Here is a 24,534-nt window from a genome sequence, read left to right as displayed (position 1 = left end):
GTAGTGAGTGAAAACACAGAGTACTCAAATCAAAAACTTTTTATTGCCTCTTACTTGGAAATACCTTGATACCTCAAAGAAGCCAAATCAGGAATGAGCTAGACCATACTACACAAAGCTGCTGAGGCACTTCTGCAGGAATCTCCTCCTCCTTTTTTTAATAGTCTTCCTAACAGCAGCTATGTAAAGCTATCATTCTCTTTCAGTTTTCTGAAGAGTACTTGTAGAGATCCATAAAAATTATGAAAAATACGACTTCACAGATGTATGATAATTGTGTTCATAATTAATGTTCAAATGAGATGAAGTGTGAAGAGAAGCTTATTTTAAAAGGTAACACAGATTCATCATGTGCTATTTATATGTAATTAGGTGTCTTCCCAAAAAGTTTTATTCAGAGTGAATATATTCAGCTAATTTTGTAGAAATAGTTTTCATTTCCAAAGTTATCTAGTCCAAAGGGCTTCTCTTTTCCTGCTTAATAACAGAAATTTACCATGAATGTTGGTATAGTATAAGGTCATGTTATTAGAAGCTGTTACAACACATACACTCAGGTTGTGTTTGCCATGCAACAGGTCTGATGTGTTCAAGGTTAAACTTGAATGTTCAATCTTTATGCTCTCTGTTATTTTTTCTGAAATATATTTATAACCTGACAGGAAGCATTTTATGCATTACTTTAACACTGTATTCAAAGGAAAAAAAATTAACTGTTAAAAAATGAAATAAAATTTAAATTGGTAGGGTGATAGGGAATTTTTGCAGTAAATTAACATTTAACTAGTACTCTCTTTAAAAAAACCCACCAAAGTTCTTTAGATACCAGCTCATTTACAAACCATACTTCTCTTTTTTTGAGAATTCACTAGCATTTTAAGTTTATTGTCTAAAAAGGCCTAACTTATTGGAGGAGGTGTATAAAGCTGATAATGGTTCACCCCAAATATGGTTGGTCTTTGAGTGATTTCAGGATCTGAATCTTTTAATAGGGGAAAGTGTGTATTGATTTAATCTAAACTCAACTATTTTACAGAGCTATCTAACTTTCCAAGTCAAAGCTGCCCAAGCTGTATTCTCAGGATTAAGTTTATTCTCACCATCCTTTTAGGGAATAATGTTTAAAAATTTCTAGTCTAGTATTGTAAAGCATCGAGAGCTTGTGTCTCTCAGCAACAGGAAAAAGAACGTTTTGTGTGATGTACAGTACCTTCTGACTTTTTTGGAATAATGTAGCAATGTAAAATGGAAAGAATCAAGTATCAGAAGTTATCTGAAATTTTTGTTTCATGGTAGATAAAGTTCTTGTGCAGTTGTCTTCCAAATTCAGCATGGTTACTTGCTGCTGGAATTCTTACAGTGCTTCAGGCACTTCTCTGTCTTTCTCGGTTCTGCTCTTGATTTCAAATGTACAACAAATTGTATAGTATCAACTTCAGTAGCTAAGGACTTCAGGGGATTATTTGCTTCAATATTTTAATTTTTGTAAAATTGATTTTATGCCGTTATGTGTACTGTAAACCCTAAAAAAATCTTATAATTTTTTTTCTTTAAGAAGATTGGAAAAGATTAAATTACCAAGTGGGCCTCGAAATGGCTAGCCCATTGTTTCAGCACCCTTATGTGTCCATCTTCTGGAATTCCCTTGTCCTGATTCAGGTGAAATTAGAATTTGTCTTTCTACATTTTTATCTCTGCACCATATATATTCTGCCCTTAGCCAATCTTCAGTATGGTCTGGTTGGTAACACTAGACACTTCTTGGAATAAAAGACTCATCCAAACCCAGTATTGTATTTTATTAAAGCAGTATTTCAAATTCTGAGTTCTCCTATCCTGTGCAGTCAAGTTTCAAATGCTTCAGATTAGTTGCATGTATATTTTTTCTCCTTTCCAATCTGATTCAAGCTGTGCTGAAACCTTTGTCAGTGTTACACAGGTTATGCTGTGCACGATCACGGTACTGTTAAGCTCATTGTTGCACTGATGACATAAGGGAACTCTGAGTTTCAAAGTAGAAGAGTAACTTGAAATTATTCTCATTTGGATACACATCCCTCAATACTTTTGTTCTTTTGTTGAATCTTCAGGATGCTGTGTTTAAAGTTTGACTTAGTAGCTTCTCTTGGGAGAAAGATTTTAGGAAAAATTATTCTAAAACAGTTTGTGCTATTATGTTTTTATCTGCAAAGTGCAGATAAACATAATAGCACATAAAGCAGAAGTCTTGCTGTGTTAAAAAAGCCAGTTTGTATTCAGAGGAGATAGAATATAAAGAAGAAATTGATACTAATTGATACTAATGGTATTTGAGGACTAAGCAAATGGTATAGAAAGCATACAAAGCAAAATCAATGCATGGAGAATTTCATTCTTCATATTTGAGGCTGAACAGAAGTGGTGTTGAGATTGGTGAATGTGTACAAGATTAAAATGTTAAAATTGATGATTGTTGGTGTAGGAAACACGGAGATGTTCATCAGGTAACAGGGAGGAAACTGCATGAGGAAGTATTTATGAAAATGGGGATTGTCATGAAATGCATCAAAGTTCTTAAGTAAAACAGTTGTTATCAGCAGCTACAGCCAGAAGTATTGACATTTCCTGATGATGAATACCTCGTACTTCCATGCTTTTAGACTGTCAGTGTTAAATTTCAGTGTTAAATTTCAGTGAGTCTTTAAAACTCACGAAGTTATAAGAGAGACTGACAAGTAGTTAATGTTATGCAATTTGGATGTATCTGGCAGAAAGGAAGGTTTTAAGACTTACAGAGGTGTAATGACTAATGGTGGAAATTGAGAGTTATGGAAAATAACTTACTGGACTGATTTTATATTATTTCCTAATTTTTTAATAGAAGTGGCATACTAAGTGTCTACATTTCAATTGATATAGCATGACATTTTAAATAAAGACTTGTAATGCTAGGAAGTCAGCAAATCCTTCCATTAACTGTAATTAATAGGTAAGTTTCAATTTTATTTTGTTCATAGAATTATTAAACCAATAATTTTACTTCATTTTGTTATTTCTCCTTATGCTCAGTTGGTCAGAGCATGGTGCTCTTAACACCAGGGTCACAGCTATGATCCTCAAGCCACCAAAGGGTTGGACTTAGCAGTCTTTGTGAGTCTCTTCCAATTCAGAATAGTCTGTAAAATCTATTGGAAAATGCTGAAATTTTTTAAAAAGTCTGGTTATGAGGGCAGGGTAAAATGAATCTCTTGGTCAGCAGTACAAACTAAGAGTTATGTTGGTAGAGCTAAAGTAGAAGATTATCTTAGAAAGATGGATGTATACTTGCAGGATAAGGATGGCCTTCTGGGGAAAGAAGGACTGTAGAGAAAAAGGATAAAGGTGATTAATCAGTTGTGTCTGAGTTTGCAGTGCTGAGCTGTGTTTAAAAAATGTTTTAATGCATAAACAGCAAGCTAATGAGAAAGGCAGCTCTGCATTCAGAGTGTGTCTGGTCTTTGAATACTGTGTATGGTTCTGCAATTTGCTCTGTGTAAAGAAAAGAGCTACGAGAAGATATCAGTGACTGGAAAAAGCACATTATTGGAGAATAACTAAGGAGTGAGTTTATCAGACATGGATATCATATGAGGAACTGAAAACTGGCACAATGATCCTTAACCTAACAAAGAAGTAGAACATCATCAAGTGAGAGAAAGTAATAGTTGAACTAATCACAGTTTTGAAAATGTATTTTCTAGAAGATACAGTTCAGTCAAACATATTTATTTGATTTGCAGGTGCAGGAGTTTTAGAACTAAGAAGTTAATGTGCTTGCAAAGATTCTTGTTTGGTCCTTATCTATGAACCTAATTCTGTGCTGTATTTTCTCTTTGATTTTTAAATGAAAATGTAGCATGGTGCATCAGTTTAGCATATGAAATAGTTTGTAACTGGGCAAATAATGCATTTCAAAATACAGTAGTTAGTAGTAAATTTTCAGGCAGCATGGGTCTGCTAGAATTAGTTCCCAGCATAGTATGTTCTATGCTTTTATCAGAGATTGAGAAGTTAAGTCATCTTTGCCGCTCTCTCTGCGGGTTCAGGGTGGCTTCTAAAAATGTATGTTGTAAAAAATGTGCCTGGATGTAATAAATAAGAACTCCTTCATTAAGAAGGCTGTAGGAAAAAATACTGAACAATGAAACTTCTAACAGAGATGTGTTTTAAAAACAGTTCTGAAAAACTTCTGAATAATGATGGAGAACTGAACGTTATGATACTTTAGGGGGAAAAAAAAGGCTATTATCATCACTGTGACACTCATTTCAAGAAGGGATAGAAAAATTACATCACAATTAATTGAAATTACTCCATACATGTTGCAGGTAGCAAAGTACTATATTTATGGTGCTAATTTCCTCCTAAAATATGACTATGAATATGAAAGTTGAGAAGAGGCATATAATGATTGATATATTTAAAACATGCTTTTCAAAGAGTCTGAAGCTCTTTGATAGACTGAAATATCTTTAATTTTAAAATATTTAAACTTACAAAAATGTGTAGAAGCAGATTGTAATTATTATGCAAAAATAAGTACTCTTCCTGGTCAAGATTTTTTTGGTAATTGTGTCATGGTAATTGCCATTTTCTGGTTTCTTGGTTTTTAGTTTTGTTTTGGGGGGGAGGGGGGATTTTTTTTTTAAGTTAATAGAAAAGTACAGTATAGTGCTTAATTGGATGGGCTGCTGAAAACAAGAAGTGTTTAGCCTGTTCACTCTTGAAGTCTCCAAGCTGCCTGACTTGCCATGGAAGCAGTATTCTGTGCATGAGCTGCAAATAAACTGCCCTGTGAGTGTTGCAAGACCAGAAACTCTTGGAAAATCACTTTGAAACAAAACTTGATTTAAAACAAGGCAAAGTTTTCCTTTCTCATAAAATTGTAAAGTTTTTGGTTTTGAGTGAAAACAGATGGGAGTGCTTTCTGAAGGGAAAAAATAATGGCCCAGGGAAGGGAAGCTCTAATAACTGGGATAGAGCTTCCATGTCAAGCTGCTAAGGCATGCTAATTTCAGTGAAGATCTTGGCAGCTGTGGAAATTACATAACTAGTTAATTGTTGTATGAGAATGTGTTTGTCAGGTTAAAATAAAAACTTTTAAGATTTTATCTTTAAACCAGATTCCCAAATTATGGTGAGTCTGGGCATTAGCTTCTATTTAAATTTCGAAATATGTCATTATTTATTTATTTATTACACTCTGACAGTCAACAGGAAATAGTATATTTAAATTACAAACTTGTAATACATTTCAGATGCTAAAAAACCTACAACAAAGTGAAAAAATCAATATGGGAAAGGGAATTGTAAAATGTATTTTCTTGACTTCCCTTTTAGGTCTTTCATTTAATAACAAAATAAAGAAAATTTTGGTAGTTACTAATTATGGGAGAAAGACATAGTTCTAAACAGCTTAGCAAAAAGATGTAAATATTTCTAAACTGTTTGAAATACTGGTTTTATTCAAGCTTTGTGAGTCTTCTACCCAAATTTTAATTAAATGAAAAATACAAGAAATTCTGCAGGTCTAGATTTTTGCCCATACAGAATTATTTGTGGAACTAACATCTAAATACAAACTCTTGGAAACATAATAAGTATCTTTATGATTACACTGACTGTTTATTAGTTGTATCTGTACTGGCAGAGAAGAAAATGGGCTGGGAATGGCTTAAAGGCTACTTAAGTTTCTGTGCTTACTACTTTCCAAATTTAGCTATAAATCTGTTTTTTGTGGTAAGGGGAGGTTTTCAGAGAAGTTCATGACCTTTTTGTAAACGGCTTGCTTTTATATTATATTTGACTCATAAGCCTACAAAGTGCCTTGTATATATTTGGTGTTAGGTTTGAACTCCTGATAAAAACTAACTTACTTTAGGCCTGGGTAATCTGCATAAACTGTGCTGCATGAACGAGATCTGGCTGACAGCTTTGCTACTGTTGTTGTCTGCATAGGGAAGAAAATAAATTGCCTGCTTTTCCAGTGCCTGATGGTCTTTGCAGATACATGGAGTAAAAGTATGTGGTATTATCATTATTACATTTAAAAAAATAAGGGCAGAAAGAGAAAAGGTACTGAAATTTCCAGGTGTGTGCTTAGATTATGTTAGTTCTTTAACTCTATTATTATAAAACTAAGAATTATAATTTTAAATCGAGCAGGGGAGTAAGGAGACACTGTGAAGCAGTTAGGATTTCTATCCTATCAGATGTCTTTGTTGAAAAGCTTGATATTTGCTTTAGAAGTGTATCCCTTTTCTGAAGATCAAGGATATATTCCTTAATTGTATTGCTGCTTGGAAAATAAAGTGAGATACAAGAGTTAGCTTACTTGTAACTGTTTAGTTCCCAGAACCTCCTTTAAAATGGCTTAACTTAAAAAAAGGACTTTCAAAATGGTATCAAATTAAGAGGTTGTTTGTGTGTATACATGTATATGTATTTTAAAATGAAAATATTCATCTTCTTGAGTGTGAACATTTTTCAGCATCTGCAGTCAATTACTAGAGTATGGCATTCTTTGTAAGTCAAATGTGAGATAGCAATCAGTCTTTTAACTCCATAAAATCTGTTAAAGGTGACATGGGAACATAAAAAAGTGTGTGTGGGGGAGGGTGGAGAAGAGGCTTGACTATAAAAGGAGCAGTAGGGTTTTTTACCCTTCCTTGAAAATTGTACTTTTCAGATCTTACAGACTTTCAAGTCTTTCAGAAATCAAATATATCTAAAAATTGAGTGATGTGTATGTGTTGATAGTTCTTGAAACTTTTTTGTCCTTCTGAAGATTGTCCAATTCATATGGTAAATTTTTTTTGTTGTTGTTGTCAGTCAGAGGTGACAACACTGCAGTCAGGTTTTTAAAATCAGAAGGAAGTGTACTTAGCATTTAAATTTTCCATTTATTTGATGTGAAGAGCTGCAGTACCAGAAGTTAACTGACTGAAGGTTGTCTCAGGATTATATCTGGGGGAGAGGCTGTGATGTCTAGAGATGTTGTTGATTATCATAATAATTTCTGCAATTCCCTTGCAAAGTTTCAAAAGAAAAGAAAAAAAAACTAGAAATGCTAACATAATACAGTGGCATAAAAAAGGCTAGTTACCTTAAAATAATTGAGCTTTCCAGTGAAAGATGTTGCTCAGGGACAAATCCATTAAGATGAGAATGGAGAGATTCATGTGACACTCAGATACGATGACACTCACATTCATATAGGAGCTATACTGCTTTTAAAAACAAATATAATAGGGCTAAGTGTCTGATTATCAAGTCCCTATGCTGCCTTCCTATGTGAGTAATTTATTTTTTTCCTCAAGCAGGTTATATGGCTGTGATAGGACCAAGCACAGCAGCTTTCTGAAGCTCCAGGTTGCCTGTGGTGCTGCAGCACGTCACTTGGCTCAGTGCTGCAGCACATGCACCCCTGCAGTTCTGGCTCTGTAGTGGAGCCTGTGCAGCCAGGTGGGCCCCTGGTGGCTCCATGTGCATCAAGAAGTGTCCTTGGGGACAGTAAGTGACAGTGTGTGCCAGTGCCTTTGCACTGTATGGTGTTCTGATACTGTACAAACAAATGTACAAACATTACAGTACCTGCGTGATCCGCATGTACATCTGAATGGGAGCTCGTTTCTGATAAATCTCCCCAGCATGATTAAAACAGAAAATTGGCAGCAGTAAGCCAATGATGGATTTCAAGAAGGTTACTCAAATAAAACTCTCTTTCAAGAATATTAGGCATACCTGAAAAGCTGTTGTAGGAAAGTGATATACAGGTATGCCATATACACAAAGTGTGCTGTTAAAATTCTTAGCAGGACAGTTCTTGCAAGAGCTTTTGTGCTGGTACTGCAGGAAATAGTAAGTGAAATAAACTATTTTCTATTGTTAGAAAAGCTACTTCTTATCTGATCCTGAATGTAAAGCCATTTTTTGTCCATTTGAACCAAACTGGGATTTAACACCTAGTTTAGATGCAAACTCATTGCTTCATATTGCTCTTTATATACTTTTTATTCAGCTTTTAAATAGAAGTCTTCATCTTTCAGTGTCAGATTTGGTAGATATGTGAGAAGGCCATAAGTATAACAGGAATAAAACTGTTCATTTTGACAGTGATCTAGCTTGCTGCATGTGTTTTTGTGAGAGAGAATTTCCTATAGTGGTAGAAGGTTCAGAAAAGGGTCCTCACTAACAGGAAAAAAGGGAAAATTTTGGTCATTAAAAAAGTGAGTGAGCATCTATGTTCTTTGGACCAGTATAGCTCTAGAAATCTGAGTTGAGAAGGATTTGTGGAAGCTGGTAATGGAAGTGAAGAATATGAACATGCAACTGGGACTTCTGCATGAGTAATCCTGTTAGATCCTACATACTTGACTTGGTTTTATTTCTGTTTCCCATTGTTTATTTGTTTTGAACATCTGTGAAATAAGAATGAGTAGACATTCCAAGTAAATTTAAAAAAAGTCTTAACAGAGCCTCCCCCAGCAAACAAATAAAAAACCAAACCCCAAACACACCCCTCATTCCTCCAAATGAAAAAGTGGCTCATAAGCTGTCAGTATAGTTAGCTTTCACATAAGAATGTCAAATGCAAATTGTTGGAATTTGTTTTGTTTGGGTTTTTTCACTTTTTTTTTCCTTAAAGCATGATAACTGTCATGGGCAAATGCCTAATCTGATGGATTTAGGGCTTGGTTACAGCAAATAACATCCTTCCTAGGGACAAAGTCACTAGCCTTTTTTTCTGTTGTGGAGTAGTGGTAAGCTTAGAATGGAACTTAAGGTTTTTATGAATAACCAATTCCCTTAAAAACAAATAGTGAACAGCCAGAGGGTGGTGACTTGGATGTAGGTATTAATACTGAGTCATTTCAGAAATTGAAATGAATGAGCTGGAAGCATTAAAGTTTTTTCTGAGCAGAATTGATTTTAAGGAGGAATAATTGTAAGATTCTAAGTAAAGCAAACAGCAACAGCTGCTGTAAGGATTGGATGAAGAGAGGAGAAAGATTTAGCCAGGACTGAAAGTGTGGGAGGCACCAGAGATGGCAAATTAACGAAAACAATGAGAAGTGAAGTCCAGATATTACAGCATATATATATACACACACACACACAAACACATATATATAGTTACCATTCACTGTCCCTAACCTTCCTTTCTCCACACCTTAGCATGTTGAATTTCAATTTGGCTGTACATTGTAGCAGAAAACTGGGTGGCTGGGAGGGGAAAGACCTAGCTGCCAATAAAGGCAGTTACACAGGAACCAAGACAGTAGCTCTTTTTTCCTTCCAGAATAAAACACCTTTTTTCATCTGCCTTCTACTAATTTATGGAGTGTGGAAGGGAGTGCTGGTAGGGGAACAGTTCTCCTTCTGTTCTGTGGAGAGGCTTGGGGGGAGTCTAGAATTAGCTCCATCAGTCACAAGCAGGGCTGATCTAGTGTTGGCCCTTCCTTGTGTAATTGGATGAGGTCTGTGGTAGAACAGCTAGGGTTTTGTTAGCCCTTTAACTGCATCTCTTCCTCGTTTATCTATGAAGTGTTATCTCAGAGTAGTAAATTTTGCATTGGGACATATCTAGTCTATTCTGCTTGGAAACTTTCTCATACCTCTTGAGTGATGTTTGGGAATGCATTGTATGTGATTGCGTGGATTAGTGGTGGCTCCTGTTTGGCACAGTTTTCAAGAAAGAAAATCAAAAAGTATAGCTTTGGCAGTCTAGGGCAGAGCTTGTTGGAATAAAATAAAAAATAAAGAAGAGGAAAGAAAAAAACCCACCACCACCCTAAGTTTCCTTCCAAACCTACCCAATGGTTCCTTAAATTTGAAAGGGACTTTCTTTAGTGTTGAAAGCAATGATGGATCAAAATGGCTGCCGTTTCTTGTGCACAAAAAATTGAGCATAACTGGAGAGAATGGATACAATTATAATCAAATAAAGGCTGTGGAGAGTAGGAGTGGGTGAAATGATTCTGCACTTAAGAGTGGCAGACTGCAGTTGCATTGTGTCCTCTGCACCTGAGAAAGAATCTGTCTGTATAGTATAATGTGATTCCAGTCATATCATCTCAGTGCATTTTAGTAATTTTTTTTCCTTGTAAGCTATGAATGTATTTTTGTATTTTGTTAGTTCTCTGAAAACTGTTAAGAAGGTTAATTAAAATTATCAGTTTCATTTATTTCAGATTAATGCACTTCTGTCAAATATCATACAGAATTTTGTACGTTGTGTGTTTTTTCTGTACCACAAAATTTAAATCCCCGAACATTAGTATTTATGTTTTTTAGAGAACGGACTTTGTAAATTAATGCTTTAATTAAAATATTCCAAATTTTACAAGTATTTCCATTGATGTACCTCTGGCTAGTCATTCAGTTTTAGTCAGTAGATAAAAGTAAAAGCTTTAAAATTTTTTAAAATTGCTTCTTAGTTAGTTTTGTAATCTTTGAGTATGAATGACAGAAGTTTAAGATGTCTTTGTTCATTCATTTTTTTGAAATTATGCTGTTCAAAGGGCCCTTCAGAAGAGTTAAAGACTGGCTTATGGCAGCAATGTTTGGTAGCTTCCAGTTGTGGCAAGAGTAAAAAGAGAAAAATAAAGCATTAAAGGTAGTTGCCCTGTTGGACCCCAAATAGTTACTGCAGTCAGATCTCAGAGGCTGATGCAGGTATAAAATTCCCCCATGGGAGTGTGACAGAGGTGTTCACTTCACTGTGGTCTATAAAATCATTTGATTACCAAGTCAAACCAGATGTGTAAACTGAGGGCTTTGTTCCTTAGTAGTGTGACAGAGTGAACAAACAGACTGAAACTAAAATAATTCTGTAGCCATGAGGTCATTGTCCTAAGGAGGAATAAGCTGGTGGGTTAAGTGCAAGAGGGCTGGCATCTGCATGGCTGCCACCACTCTGCAGCTGGGCATTACAGTGCTGTGGTGGCTGCACTGGAGATTTCAGCTGCACAGCAGAGGATGTGAGTGTGTTCTGGCACTTCAGAATCAGAGATCAATACTCTCTAAACACCCCAGCCCATGAAGGAAAGGAAGTTCATGTGAGCATCTCCTTTGGTGTACCATTGGTTGGATGTTCTTTCTGTGTATCTGAGTTCTTCTTGAACTGAGCTCTCTGAAGTCCAGGAGACACAACAGTTTCCTGTTAGACTTGATTGCTTGAGTTCATCTCAATCTATCAGTGAAGCAAAACAGATGCCTTGTGATTAAAATTAGCAAGGCAACTTCCCTTTCAGCTTCTAAATTTGTTGCAGACAATGAAATTAAAATCAGTCTTTTCTTGGGGGGACTGATTGCCACTGGAAAGAATTGAATTTTTATTTGTAATACTAGCCTTAGAATACAGCTAATTGGCATGTGCTGGAATGTTCTTATAATTGACATTTAATATCTAACCAACACTGATAAAAGAAATATAAGTAAAACATTATAGTGGATAGAAATAAATCCATTTTACAATTTGTGCTACTGTAAATGATCAGAGCTCTAATACAAGAAAGATGTATTCAGGTATATTATTGTTCACTGAAATTCCTGTCTATACATACATTCTTTTGTGCGTCTGTTAAACATGATCTTAACATGAAGCCCTTTTTCTCCTAACTCAAAAGCTTTCGTGAAGTTGATGAATGCCATACATAATGGTAAGTTATATTAGAATCTTTTTCAGAGGTTCATTTATCACAAAGGGTAGCCTTTTGTGGAGAAGCCTGATTGAAGGTCTGCATATTCTATGGATTGGGTGAAATACAGGTCTGCAGTGCGTCAATTGTTCAGTACTTGAGTGAAAACTTTGTAGATTGTCTGCAGGAGCCTGATAGGTCAATAGTTCCTCAGTTCTCTCTTTATGATCTTTTTGTATGTGTGAAGTAAAATGATAACAGTTTTATTCCAGTTCTGAGATTCTTTTCTTTAATTTTGTGAATAGTGTTTTCTAGTCCTTCTTCTGTGCTCCATTCATAGGTGTGTTATAGTGATGTCTACCTCAGGCATTCTCCCACTTCCCTTCCTGACTACTTAAATTACTACAAGTATATGCATGTGAAGGTAGCCTTGTTTTGTCCATTCTTTGTTCTGACAGCCTGATGCTGCTCATTTGTGTCACTGATAACAGAACTATCAATTTCAGAGGGAGCAATATTGAATCTTTAATGCATCTAATGGCTGTTTCCTTTTAGTATTCAGCACTGGCTTTTTACCCCTGTTTCTGTATTCACTCATAGCCAGTGGAAATGAAATATCTTATTAAATTAGAACTTGGTTTACTTTTTCAAGGCTGTTGTTAGTTTGTACGAAACAATCATAGCTGTATTCACAAGTTACTGGAAGATTTAAAACTCTCTCATGAGGCTAGTTTTGAAGACTATCAAATTTATTTCTCAGTTTGGCATTTAATTGATGTCAGATGATCTGTTAATAAAAATTGGAAATTTTTATCCATTTGTCTCAGCCTAAATTAGAAATTTTCTTACTGCTGTGCACATATGTTAGGAGAGCAGTGCTGTGTGCATTACTAATTGTATTGACTTGAAATTCAGTGAATGCAAAAGAATTTACATGTTTGAAACTTTGCATGGTCAAGTTTTTTCCATTTTAAGGTGGCAGTCATTATGGTTTTATAGAACTTTTGCTTTTTTGCACTGTTAGAACCATGAATTAAACCTGTCAGGCAGATGTCTAGAGTGGTGGATCTCTTAAATAATAAACATTTTAATATTACATTAACTTTGTTTCATAGTCTATGTGTGGTGAGAAATACTGAAACTTCTCTAGATTTGCTTTGCTTTAGTAAAATAGGTTTAGCTTTTTTTCCTTTTGATATAGGGTTTCCCTCTCACTCTCCCAGGTATACAATGCTCTGAACCAGCTTTGAGATGAAGGAAAGCAAGCTCACCATTTTTCTGAACAAAAATAAAACACCTGAAGGGTATCTGACAAAGTGTGCTGAATTTGGACTTGGTGAGTTTCTGCTGTTTTATAAGCAGAGCCTTTTTGCTGTTTAATGTTGAAGAGATATAGATTGGCAAGAGGGTGCAGAACAGAAATCGATGGAATGCCATTTGTGACTTCTTTCCACATTGCACTTTTTGTTTTTTAAACGAGTGGCACAGATAGTTGGAAGGGCATATATTGCCAGACAGTAGTAATGCTTTATATAACTTACTGTTGTGGAACAGCATAATGATGGCTACATGTTTGTTTTAGAATGGTGTTTGGACAGGATTTATCATCTAATTACCTTATTGTGGGGTGGTGGTGATGTTTCGTGATACCTTCTGAGGTTAAGTTGTTACTTTTTCCCCCCCAGTATTGCCTTTCCTTCCCTCCCTCTCGCCATCCTGGTATTGTAGGGCTCTTGTTTTGCAGAAGCATGTATCTGGGTGAAATCAGCGAGGGTAGGTAGAAATTTTGATCATATGAACAGCAAGAAGAGATGTTGTCGTGTATGTTTATATAGGATGAAAAGTAATTATTAAAACCTGAGATAAATATTTAAATAAAGGAAGATCATTTACTCCAACAGCATATTCAGATTATGTGTCAGGTAATGCTGAGGATTGTAAATGTCACTGTCGGTAAGAGTTTTGATGGAGTCTGTGTGAGGAGCTTGTTTTTTCATTGCACTGAGTTTAAGCTGGCTGCACATCAGCAACAAAGTATCAAAAAGAAAACCTGCAAGTTTTATTTTGAGTGGAAACAAATACAAGTTTGGAGCAGAGAGGTTTATTATGAATAGTTCAGTTATAAAGGGGGCCAAACCCTGTCAGTTGAAATTTGGTGCTGACAAACTCTGAAGGAGGAAAGATAATAGCTAAAATGTTGAACTGGTTTCAGAGAATCTAGTCCTAAAGAAGAGGACTAGAAAATGGAGCCATGAAAGCTGCTCCATTAAGGTGCCTGCCTTAATAGAAAGGAGTCAAGACACTTGAAGGCAGACAGTGGCACACTGCAGTTTGCCAGTAAGAGACATGGTATACTCAGTGCTGTGTTTTGCAGTTGTATAGTCATCTTCTTATATCTTTGCTTTTTTCAAACCTTTTTCTAAAAACCACAAAATTTGCAGCTGAGAGATGTAAAGTTGTCACTGCTATTCACTGTGTGATAACAATGTGCTTTGTCCTCCCAAGTCACTCTGGATCTTACAGTCAAACTTTTTTGACTTGACCTTGCAGTCTCATCTCTTCCTCTATGAGTCTACCACTGAAAAGGAGTGGGATGCACATATCTATACATGCATATATATATATACACACCTACAGAGCATACATATCTCTTGGCAGTTTTAGTGCATACATTAAAAAAAGACTAGGAGAAGCAATGACATGATTATTTTACATTAGAAATAGCTGTAAATTGTAATATTTGCTTGTTGCCTTTCTGTGGTAACTTCAGTTCTTGCTTGTTCTGTCTTCTGTGTTATTTCATACTCGTGTTGCTGTTTTTAGGTCTTTGTTATTGATTGTTCTGTCTTATGCTGATTTTTGAGTTGCTGTGAGGATAGTCATAATACAGAACAGACATCCATTGTGACAGTCTCAGTCCTGTGATTGTTTTTAGAAGACAACATGTTTCCAAAGAAACTTCAGTTCTGTAGCCTTGGCCTTTCCATCAATGCAGGCATAATTCAGTATTTATAGTATGATTTTTTTAACAAGATAACCTAAACTAAAGAGAATCTGTACTGAGTGTGAATGAAATTTTTTGCACGTAGCCCAACTTGGGCAGAGTTTTTCAGTATTGATGAAAAGTCATCTGCCTGTATTGAAGTATGGAGATATTAGTGCTCAGCTAAACCATCTAAATTGATAAAAAAGAAGAACAAGAGAAGGGTGAATTAAAAAGCCTGAAGTAGTTCTGTTATGCATATTTCAAAGTACTGAGTAATTACTGTTTGGTCGTCAGATATTGCAGTTGTAAGTGTAACTATCTGACCATGAGGTTCTGCAATACCACTTGAAAGCTGTAACTGTTGCTCATGACAGCTATTTGTAGGTCTTCAGAAATCTGGGAAAAAGCTGTCCCATCTTCCCCCCTGCCCCGTCCCTTCAAAGACACCAGCCTCAGATCACTGGAATCCAAAAGGGAGAAACTCCCATAAAAGACTGGATTATGTTCACAGTGAAGAGGAATCTCGTACTTCCAGTGACTCACCTTCCAGCACCGAGGTAGATTGCTGTCAGAATGGTTTGAGAGATCTGTTTTCAGAGATCTTAAGCAAACACAGTAAATGTTTCTGAAATCATTAAGAAATGTACATCACAAGTCATGCTCCTATTCATGAATACTCATTAAGTGAGCCTAAAACTGCTTTGCTTTTAGTTTGCTGTATTTAAGTAACTGAGGCTTGTATTGGCTCACTGTTGCAAAAGTGAGCATTTAAAACTTTTAAACCTTAAAAAGTTAAGGTCTTTATCAATTGTTCTTACCTGTTTAACTTTTTCTTTTACAAAGATCTTTCTGTGCTGTGGCACATTTGAAGTACAGGTCTTTTTTGTGGTTATGAGCATATGTGTCTGAGATATGATCATGGTGCTCTTTATCTTCGTATTGTATTCTAGAAGAGTACTTGAAAACTTTTTGACTCGTGGTGAAACAAGCATGAAATTCTTTGCATGTCCTATTTCATAAAGCTGAGTTAATTGTGAAACGTAAACAGGCAGTTATAAAGCATTTCAAAGATTATTGTGAGAAGTCAGAACATATGGAGGAAACAAGTGAAAGGTGTTTTGTCCCTGTGTTGGCCATCTTCCACCCAAAAAACTGCACAGTTTGACTAAGGTGTAACTTTGCCATGAGATACGTTTTGAAAAGCTTCAGCTGTTCAGAAGGGATTGGAAGATATTCATTAGGGCAAGGCTGGAAGCATATTTAAGGCTAATAATTACAAAGACCATTCCTCACACTCAAAATTCATATATTATAGATTTCTAGAGGCTGGGAGAGCATTTGAGAAAAGTATTACTACATCTTGCCCTTTTTTTGTACTTTTCCTTGTGTGGCTGTTCACTGTTAGAAATTGATATAGTGAGCTAGAAAAACAGTTCAGTTCTCCCTGTCTTCCTAGTCTAGCACGTCATCTGTCTCCTTGTGTCACATTCAGACCTTTTCTCTCAGTTTATCTTGGGTGGGCTATGAAAAATGTGGGTTTGAGCCCTTCTGCAGTGGAGGGCTGCAGTGTAAGACCTGTATCAGCTTGGATTAATTCCAAGTGGGAACATGACAGCTGACAAGAGTGGCCATCAATGGACATGGAATCAAGTGTAAAATACCATTGTACACTCTAGCAGGTGGGACTAGCCTAACACAGCAGACCATTCCAGTAGCACATGGATTGGTTCTGATCCTTCACCCCACCCTGTTGTTGAACACATTTCTGATTGATTATAGATAATTGTACAATCAGGGGCTTGACCATAGGGATGGGAGTAGACAGAAGAGATCACCTGAGTATCTTTTGCTGGCTGAGCTGCCAAGGATTTGGGCTTAATTGTAATGGAGTTTGGTAGTGAACTTCAGGTTTTTGCTGTATATGTAGGTTATATGATCACAGATTCACCATATATGTGTCATATTGCTGTGCTGGATTGTGTTCCTCAGTTATGTCAAGGTTCTTGTCAAGTATTTTGGCCTTTGACTATAAATCCACTCTACAGAGTATTCTCGAAGGGAATAATTGTGGCAGTCTGCCTTCTGTCAATAGTTATGAAACTGGACCAACTGTTTCAAAACGGTTAGAAAATCAGTTTTTGAAAACACATACACTTGTACTTTGTATCTTCCCTCTCCCCTCCACCCCCAGCAGTGTGCATTCTTTAGGTATTTTGAGTCTGTGGGGTTTTTTAACTTCTGCCTCAGTTCTGGAGAGTACTCAGAATGCCCTTTGTGAAAGGAAGCCATTGGCTGTTGATCTGGGACAGGCTGCTGTGCCTCCATCAACAAAGGATGCCCAGTCACTGAAAGGGAGGGAAGTGTAGCTTGTTATCCAGCTGCAGATCAGTAACTTTCATTTCCGTGCACCTCTAGAACTGTTACTGCAGAGTCTTGTAGCAACCTATCTGAAAGTGAGCTGTGCCACTTCCCTCATCACCAGCAGGGAAGTAGTGTGATTATTTGATACTTAGATTTCAGATTTCTTCATGAAGGAAACAGATTGGCCTAGCCTCCAAGCTCATTATCTCATAAATTTAAGTGAATATTGTTGCTGCCTTGGCAGTTGAAGTGCAACTTTCTTCTCCTTTGACAACTCTAAAAAATTACCCATTTTTATTTGCTTCTGTTTTCCATTAAATTCACTTCAGTTTATGATCATATTACAAAATAACATAGTGAGGTACTTCATCCACTGTTAACATTGTACTGGAACAGAACATGTTCTTTCTTGTGTAATGGAACTTAATCAGTTTTTTGTACATGCTTACTAATGAATGGACTGCTTCATGCAAAGACACTTTTTCATTTTGCACTGTATTGGAAGTTGCCATGGGTTTAGGAGAGACTTTCTGGGATTACCACACAAAGTGAAGGTATTTGTAGCTTCAGTTTGTGTAATGAAGTTCTTGTTCTTATAACTCAAAATTTCCTTTTATTTCTGCAATTTCAACTGTGAGTTCCCTTGAGGCTGTTGTCCCAACCCTGTGCCCACCTGTCCTCCCCCAAGTATGAAGGTTTTGTAGTTCTTTGCAACTTCTGTGGGCCTGCAAGTTTACATTTGAAAAATAATGGCCTCTTTGGCCATATTCTTCTTATTCCTGAAGTTTTGACAGAAAAGCTAAGATGAGCCACCTATGACAGATATCTCAGATAAATTCCTATTTTCAGAATTGTTGTAATAGTTTCAAATTTCTGACCTACAAAAGAAAATACAGGAGGCTTTAGGGAGGCCATTTTATGAGCTTCCTAAGGAAGCAGTCTAGATGTTGTCGCTCTTGGTTTCAGCTCCCAGTAAGCTTTAAGTCTCTTGTCCAGTTTACAGAAAAAAAGTCTAAAACATGTATGTTCCTGTAATAGGAATGGATGGTGTATGGGACAAAAGTAACCAAATACTGCCTGTTTTTTCTCTCTTGCTGAACTAGGCAGTCACCAGCATAAGAAGGGAATGTAAGAGAGCTGGATAATGGAGGGGGGGCTGTAGTACTAGAAAATAAGAAGTGAGGATTTCATAGCTAGATGCTGATATTGTGGTGGGAAGATTTAGTGTATTGATGTCATCTGTGAGATGCAACATTGTGGAAATCCAGGATTTACTCAGTTTTGTTAACTCCTCTGTTCATGGAACTATTTACTTTTGAGATTTTGAAGAAGTTCACTAAAATTGTTCTGTGTGCTACCTGGTATATATTGCTAGTTTTCATCTGAGGCTATTTTGTTTTTCACTATTCTTGAAGTGCTTTTGTATCCTCTGTTACTGAGTTTTTTACTGATGGTGCATAAAAAATGCATATTTTTCAGTCTGCATTATCTGATATGTTCCCTCCTCTATAGTACTACCTTTCTGTGCTAAGCAGGCAGTTATTTGTTGGCCAGAAATACTTGATTTTTCGCAGTTGCCTTTCTGTTAAGCCTTTCGAGCCAGCAGTGCAGGCTACATGTGCATTTTATCTGTTAGAACCTGCAGTCCATGTTCTGCAGCTGTGTTAGTGGTGTGACACACAGTCAGACTTCACCTGAACACTGTGAGTTGTCCATTTCCACCTGGAGCTGAAGAACTGTGTTCTGGTTAATGCTGAAGATGGTATTTGACCGTGCTGTTTATGCTGCTGGCAAATTACACAATGCCATTCATCACAAGTTACGGCTCTTTGGCTTTTCAGTAGTATGGGAAGGACTTCAAGGTGGTTTGTTTGTTTTAAAAATGAATGTAGTTTACAGAGATTTGCTCAGGTTTTCGTTATCATTCCTTCCTGATCCAGAAAGTAATTTATCTCTCCCCAAACCCCAAAGGACAACTTAATATGTTAGAGACATTTCAAATGTGTATTGTCTTGGCTTTCTAATATAATATACACATAGTTTTTATACAGGTATTTTTGAAACGGTGTGAAAATCAGTAATTTATTTCAATGTTCATCATACAGGTCTTATTTGAATGCTGCATGGAGTAGTATCTTGGTTGCATGACTAGTTTCAGAAGGTGCATGTACTTTTATGTGTTTAGTAAGGGATTGCTAAATGGAAATACTTACCCCAAAAAGAGTGTACTGATAGGTCATATTTGTCTTGTATGTTGCAACAGCAACAAATAGTGTTTTTAATATTACTACAACAACTGGCAACAAATATTAGCTTATCTCATTCCACTGGCAAACTAGTTTGCTGCTTTTCTTTCTTTTGAAATATTCTTTTGCCTGTGATTTCATAACTATCTGCTTATATTCCTGAATTTTATTTTTAAGAGGAAGAATAAACCTTATTATTAAAATAGAAGCAGCAGAAGCACTGCAGTTATTCAATATGTAAGATTTTTAAAAATTAAGAATTAAAAAAAATTATAATAGCTTTAAAATTTTGGAGTTGTTTTCCCTTTCTGGCAAAATACCCTTAATTTTTAGTACTTGTCTCGCACCAAAAATTTTGTTTTCTCCTCTCATTGCTGTTGATGTTTTATGAGAGTGATAGTGTTTGTGGTGATGAGCTCTTAAGGTTTAGTCAAAGGTGCTGTGATATTTCATTATTTTTAAATTTTATGGTTCCTTAAGCCTGGTAATTCATGAGAATCTTGTATTTTCAAGAAGGTTTGTGTATTTAATTGTTTTACTGCATTCAAGAAACAAAGGGTTAAATCTCATCCTTTTTATTAGTTTGAAATTACTGATTAAAAGCAAATTGAAAAATCTTTTGAGGACCTGGGTTATATTTCAGTTTTTGTGGTTGTAGTTATGTCACATTTAAGAGTAGACTCAGTAGCAAGGCTGTTTGTTAATCGTGGTCATTTTGGTGGTGTGTAGGGATGAATTAGAGCAGGATCCATAAAATGTGCTGCGTAGTTAGATGATCCAGCTAGAACTGGAAAAGGATTGTAGCAAAGGGAACACTTCAAGGATCTTAACTGCTAATAAGGCTGGAACTGTAGGCTTTGGGATGGTGAGCAAAAAAAGCCAAGGAGAGGGGAGGTGTGCTAAATGGAAACAGATAGGAAGGTCAGTAGGAATGCAGAGCAGGTATGGAGTTTCTCTATGATGAAGAGACTGGGGAGAAGTCCTGCCTTGGTTAGGCAGGAAAGAAGTGTTGTCGCGATGTGTCTTCAGGTGCTTTTTCATATCTTCTTTCTCTAGTGGGTCTGGCTGATTTTCTCTTCCATTTTTCTTGACAGTTTATAATAGAGTCAGGGAATTTAAGATGCATATTATGTGTGGGTTTGGATGATGTTAGTCTTCCTTGACTGCCTGTGCTCAGAGGGATATCTGGGTGGCGAGTGGTGTTTTAACATTGCGTATCTTCTTATTGTCACTGCCTTCTTCAAATCATTATTTGTATGAGTGACAAACTAGCTCCACCCTTTGCCTTCTAACTGGCATTTCAGTTCTGTTGCTTTTTTTGATCTAACCATGTTCATTCTACTTCTGTTTACTCCCTGTGGCACTCTTCCTCTAACTGCAGTTCAGTGCTACCATGCTTGATATTCCTTGGCCAGCTGACAGCTCACTTATCTAATGCACGTGGAGCCTAACGGTTTCATAGACAGGTACTACTTCTTGTCCTGGGCTTCTGGTCAGTAGGGTTTTTTTTCCCAACTCTATAATGAACTTTACCCTGCATGTAGATGAACAGAAGTAATGGCTTCACAGAGGGGTGTGAACTCTTCCTATTTAAATTGCTAACTTACAACTCTGACTAATGTTAACGTGTTTAGTCATTTATTTGTTGGCTGTTCTAGCAGAAATGTTACTCAAGCATTCGTATAGATCATGGATGGAATTACAGTTCGTGAATAAATGAAATACCACCAGTTCTATTGGCAAATCTGAGTACCTTGTCCTCAGACTTGCTGTCAATATTTTTCTGAAAAAGCACAAGCAATCCTTAGTTGCCAAAATTACAGTTTTGAACAAATGTATGTTGTTTAGTAACATTTACTTTAAAGTTAAAAAGTATTTTTTCTATTTGTACGGTGTGTGTTCAGTCATATAGCCCAATACTTCATTATTTAGTTAACAGTAATACATTGAAAGAACAAACTCTGATAGCAGACTCAGTTGAAGACAGGCATTTTAGCAAAAAATTTTGCCACTGTTAATATTTGAGCAGTTTGTAACGCACATAAATATTTGATTTATCACATATGTTTTACAAAAAACTTAAAAGTGAATCAATCTTTGTTCCCTGAACTGTAGAATGTTAAATGATGAGAGCACTTTTATTAATCAGCATGGTTAGAATTTCTACACAGGAGATTTCTGCATTACGTATTAAGTGATCTTGTTTGTCTTGATTAATTTTCTACTGCATATTTACATGGTTACTAGTAAACAGAGGGAGGGGGAGAGAGAGAGATGCATGTAATCATTTTTGTAATTTTTTTCAGGTATTTTTAGCAGCAATGATGTAGCAGTATCCTTTCCAAATGCAGTATCTGGCTCAGGATCTAGCACTCCCGTTTCCAGTTCTCATTTACCTCAGCAGGCTTCAGGCCACTTGCAGCAAGTGGGAGCTCTATCACCTTCAACTGCGCCTTCTATAACTACTGTTGTTGCTGCAACTCAGGTAAACCATCACAAGAGTTTAAGATAGAAAACCATTTTACTGACCTGCTTAATTTCAATGTCAAAAGAAACAGTAATATATTTGGAAAATAGGTTAATAAACATTATATGTGTTATGAAATGTTGTAGTGGCTGGAAGTTCCCCGTAGTATCACATAGTCTTAATTTGTAGAGCACAGAGATTTTTTAAATGTAGTCTGAGGAAGTGCTTATTAATAATAACTATATTATGACTAGTAGCATAAATGCTGGTTGCAGTTCATCAGTGTTCTAACCAATGTTTAATCAGAACATAAGAAAGGATTTTGATAAGTAAAATATGTAAAGTTTTCAGTTTTTTATGCAAAAATGGTGGTATTAGTTAAAGAGTGCTTTGTTTGGAAGATTTAACAAATTTAACAGCTAGGCTAGCCCTGGCAAAGAGATGGCCAAGGCTGACATCTTGGTAACAAATGAATGTTGACATATATGTTATAATTTTTATTTGAAAAGTCATGCAAATGAAGATCAGTAGTTCATGTTTGATGGTGAAGGAATAAGGGAGGCATGGGAGAAGTGCAGAAGGGTGGCATAGTTGAAGTAATGAACCAGAAAAAACACCTTTATGATAGTTTTTTGTATGAATTTAAGTTGGACAAGATTACATTTATCAAGCTACGAGAATACGAAGTTATAGTTGCAGAAAATCACCATGATTACTGTTGAAGTACGAGGGAATACTACAATATACATGGTGATTTTATACTCCTTGTTTCTTGCATTTTTCATTTCCTGATGGGGATCTCTCTTAGAATGAATGTATCAAATATATATTTTTTTGTGTACTTATAAACAGTGAACTTGTAACTTATCTACAGTGGTCTAAGATAGTGGATATAAACATGAAAAAATCAAGCTTAATGTGTGTATGTGTGCACAAGCAGGTGTTTATAGTGCATGGATAGCAGAAATGCCATGTGAAGACCAACAGAGATTACATTGCAATATCAAATAGCAATTTGTTCTTATAGGTGGCAGTTCATATTTTTACAGAATTCTTCTGGACTGGTTTTCTAAAGAAATAGGGTGGTTTCACCCAAAATTGAGTGGTATCTCTTCTGCACAAATTGATAGAAACTACTTCAAATAAATTAATTAATAATTTGGTACTTTAGGACGTTCTCATTTTTATTTTTCATTTCCAAAGATCGTTTCACACTCTGACTCACTGACAACATTTAATTTGAACAGTTTGGAGTTTGGGGGAGGGGTTGTGTCATAGTTTAGTAGCAGGTTAAAAGTTTTAAAAAAACCCAAATAAGTCAATGGTCAGTTTTCACAGAGGAGAGGTTTGCCATCAGAGTCTTAGGAAGACTTGGCCTTTTGTAGAGCTCAACATATTCAGAAATGGTCTGGGGAAAAAAGGAGGAGGAGGAACACACACCAAGTTTGCTGATTATGCTGGGTTATGCAGTGGGCCATTATGAAGATCAGCTGTCACAAATTGCTGAAAGACCTCACCAGCCTGTGTTGACAAGGTGGTAAGAGGGCAAATAAAATCAATGTTAAAGGGAAAGGACAGTTTCTATTCAAAGCAGATATGGTACATGCCAAAAGAGGTACAAGAAGAGCCATGGCAGTGAACAATGGCAAAGAACAGCTTTATAAGGAGTGAGTAAATAGTGAGGGACTCGTGGCCTCAAAGAGAGACACTGAGATGGGATACGACAAAGGTCTGTAAAATCAACTGACATGGAGAAGTTAAATAAGCAAGAGTTGTGCACCACCACTTCTGTTTGTTAACCTCTGTCAGAAGAAAAACACATTGAAAAAGCAATTGGACAAAACCTGTATTTTATGAGTTAGGAAGAGAAAGATCATAGTGTTTTTTTTCCCCTCATGTTGTCACAAAAAAAGAGAAGTATACCCTAGAAGATGGACCTTCTCTTACTGTTTAGCTGAACTAGAGAGCCCTCCATAGGTTAACTGCTTAAAAGTCCTGTCCTTCCTTCGCCTTTGTTTCTTGTGAGTTGCCTTGGGGGCTTTTTTCTTTTTCATCCCCAAAGAAGCAAAGGAGTTGTGTAACTTGCCTCACTACCAAACTTGTTTTCAAGTGGTCATAGATTTACTTGTCAAGATCTTATTCACAGGTGTTACTATTTAAAGAGTCTTGGGTTTGAGATATTCAGTGAGTCTACTTTCAGTGCATAATCTCTCTGCCTTGGAGAGATTCAGTCAGGAGATCCTACCATTTTTTTTTTTGTTTGTTTTTTAAATATTCCCCTACCCCTCATCCCCTTCCCATTTAGCGTAAATGACTGATTAAATGTCAAGGGTTAGGGTTTACCCACTTAGTTCTGCAAAGTTCCATCAGAGTGCTGTCTGCTTGCTGGGCTCTTGTGGATGTAGTCTCTGTTTGCCCAGCTCTTGACCATGGAAGTCTTCAAATAAGAGTGTGCTGGTATGTTTCTTGTGTAGTGTTCTGATTAAAAGAAAACCATCATCCGAGGTTATAAGCTAAGGTAAGCTTGTACCTCTGTAGCAGGTAAAAAATAATAGACTAAAAGTTAGGTTTTACTTAAACTATTAGTTAAGAGAGCAAGTATGACCAAATCTTGTCTGCTCACTTATTCAGTCATGTTAACAGATGGGTTCTTGGAATAGTGCTAAAACTTGGAATAGCCTCAAAGATGTGCTACTAAGGTGCATCCTCTAAGACTTCAGCTGCTTTTTAGATCTCTGTTGGGCATTTGTAATTATTATTTTGGGGACATCATAAATTTGTCCGTTTTGGAAGGAAATTTTTGCATGTCTCTTG

The 24,534-nt window shown here is 36.3% G+C and overlaps 1 protein-coding gene across 3 annotated transcripts in view; it reads left to right on the top strand.

The window, feature by feature from the left end:
* MLLT10 (MLLT10 histone lysine methyltransferase DOT1L cofactor) overlaps positions 1-24,534 on the top strand; it is a 133,388-nt gene that overhangs the window by 79,702 nt on the left and 29,152 nt on the right. For all 3 annotated transcript variants that reach the window (XM_036402195.1, XM_036402211.1, XM_036402204.2), the window contains one exon: positions 21,560-21,738. In XM_036402195.1, coding sequence (XP_036258088.1) covers positions 21,560-21,738 — 179 coding nt within the window. The remainder of the gene's footprint in view (positions 1-21,559; positions 21,739-24,534) is intronic.

The sequence above is a fragment of the Molothrus ater genome, chromosome 1 (genome assembly GCF_012460135.2).
Source record: "Molothrus ater isolate BHLD 08-10-18 breed brown headed cowbird chromosome 1, BPBGC_Mater_1.1, whole genome shotgun sequence".
NCBI classification, from domain to species: domain Eukaryota; kingdom Metazoa; phylum Chordata; class Aves; order Passeriformes; family Icteridae; genus Molothrus; species Molothrus ater.
Note: the sequence above shows the minus strand (reverse complement) of the source record. Positions and strands in the feature narration are given on the sequence as shown.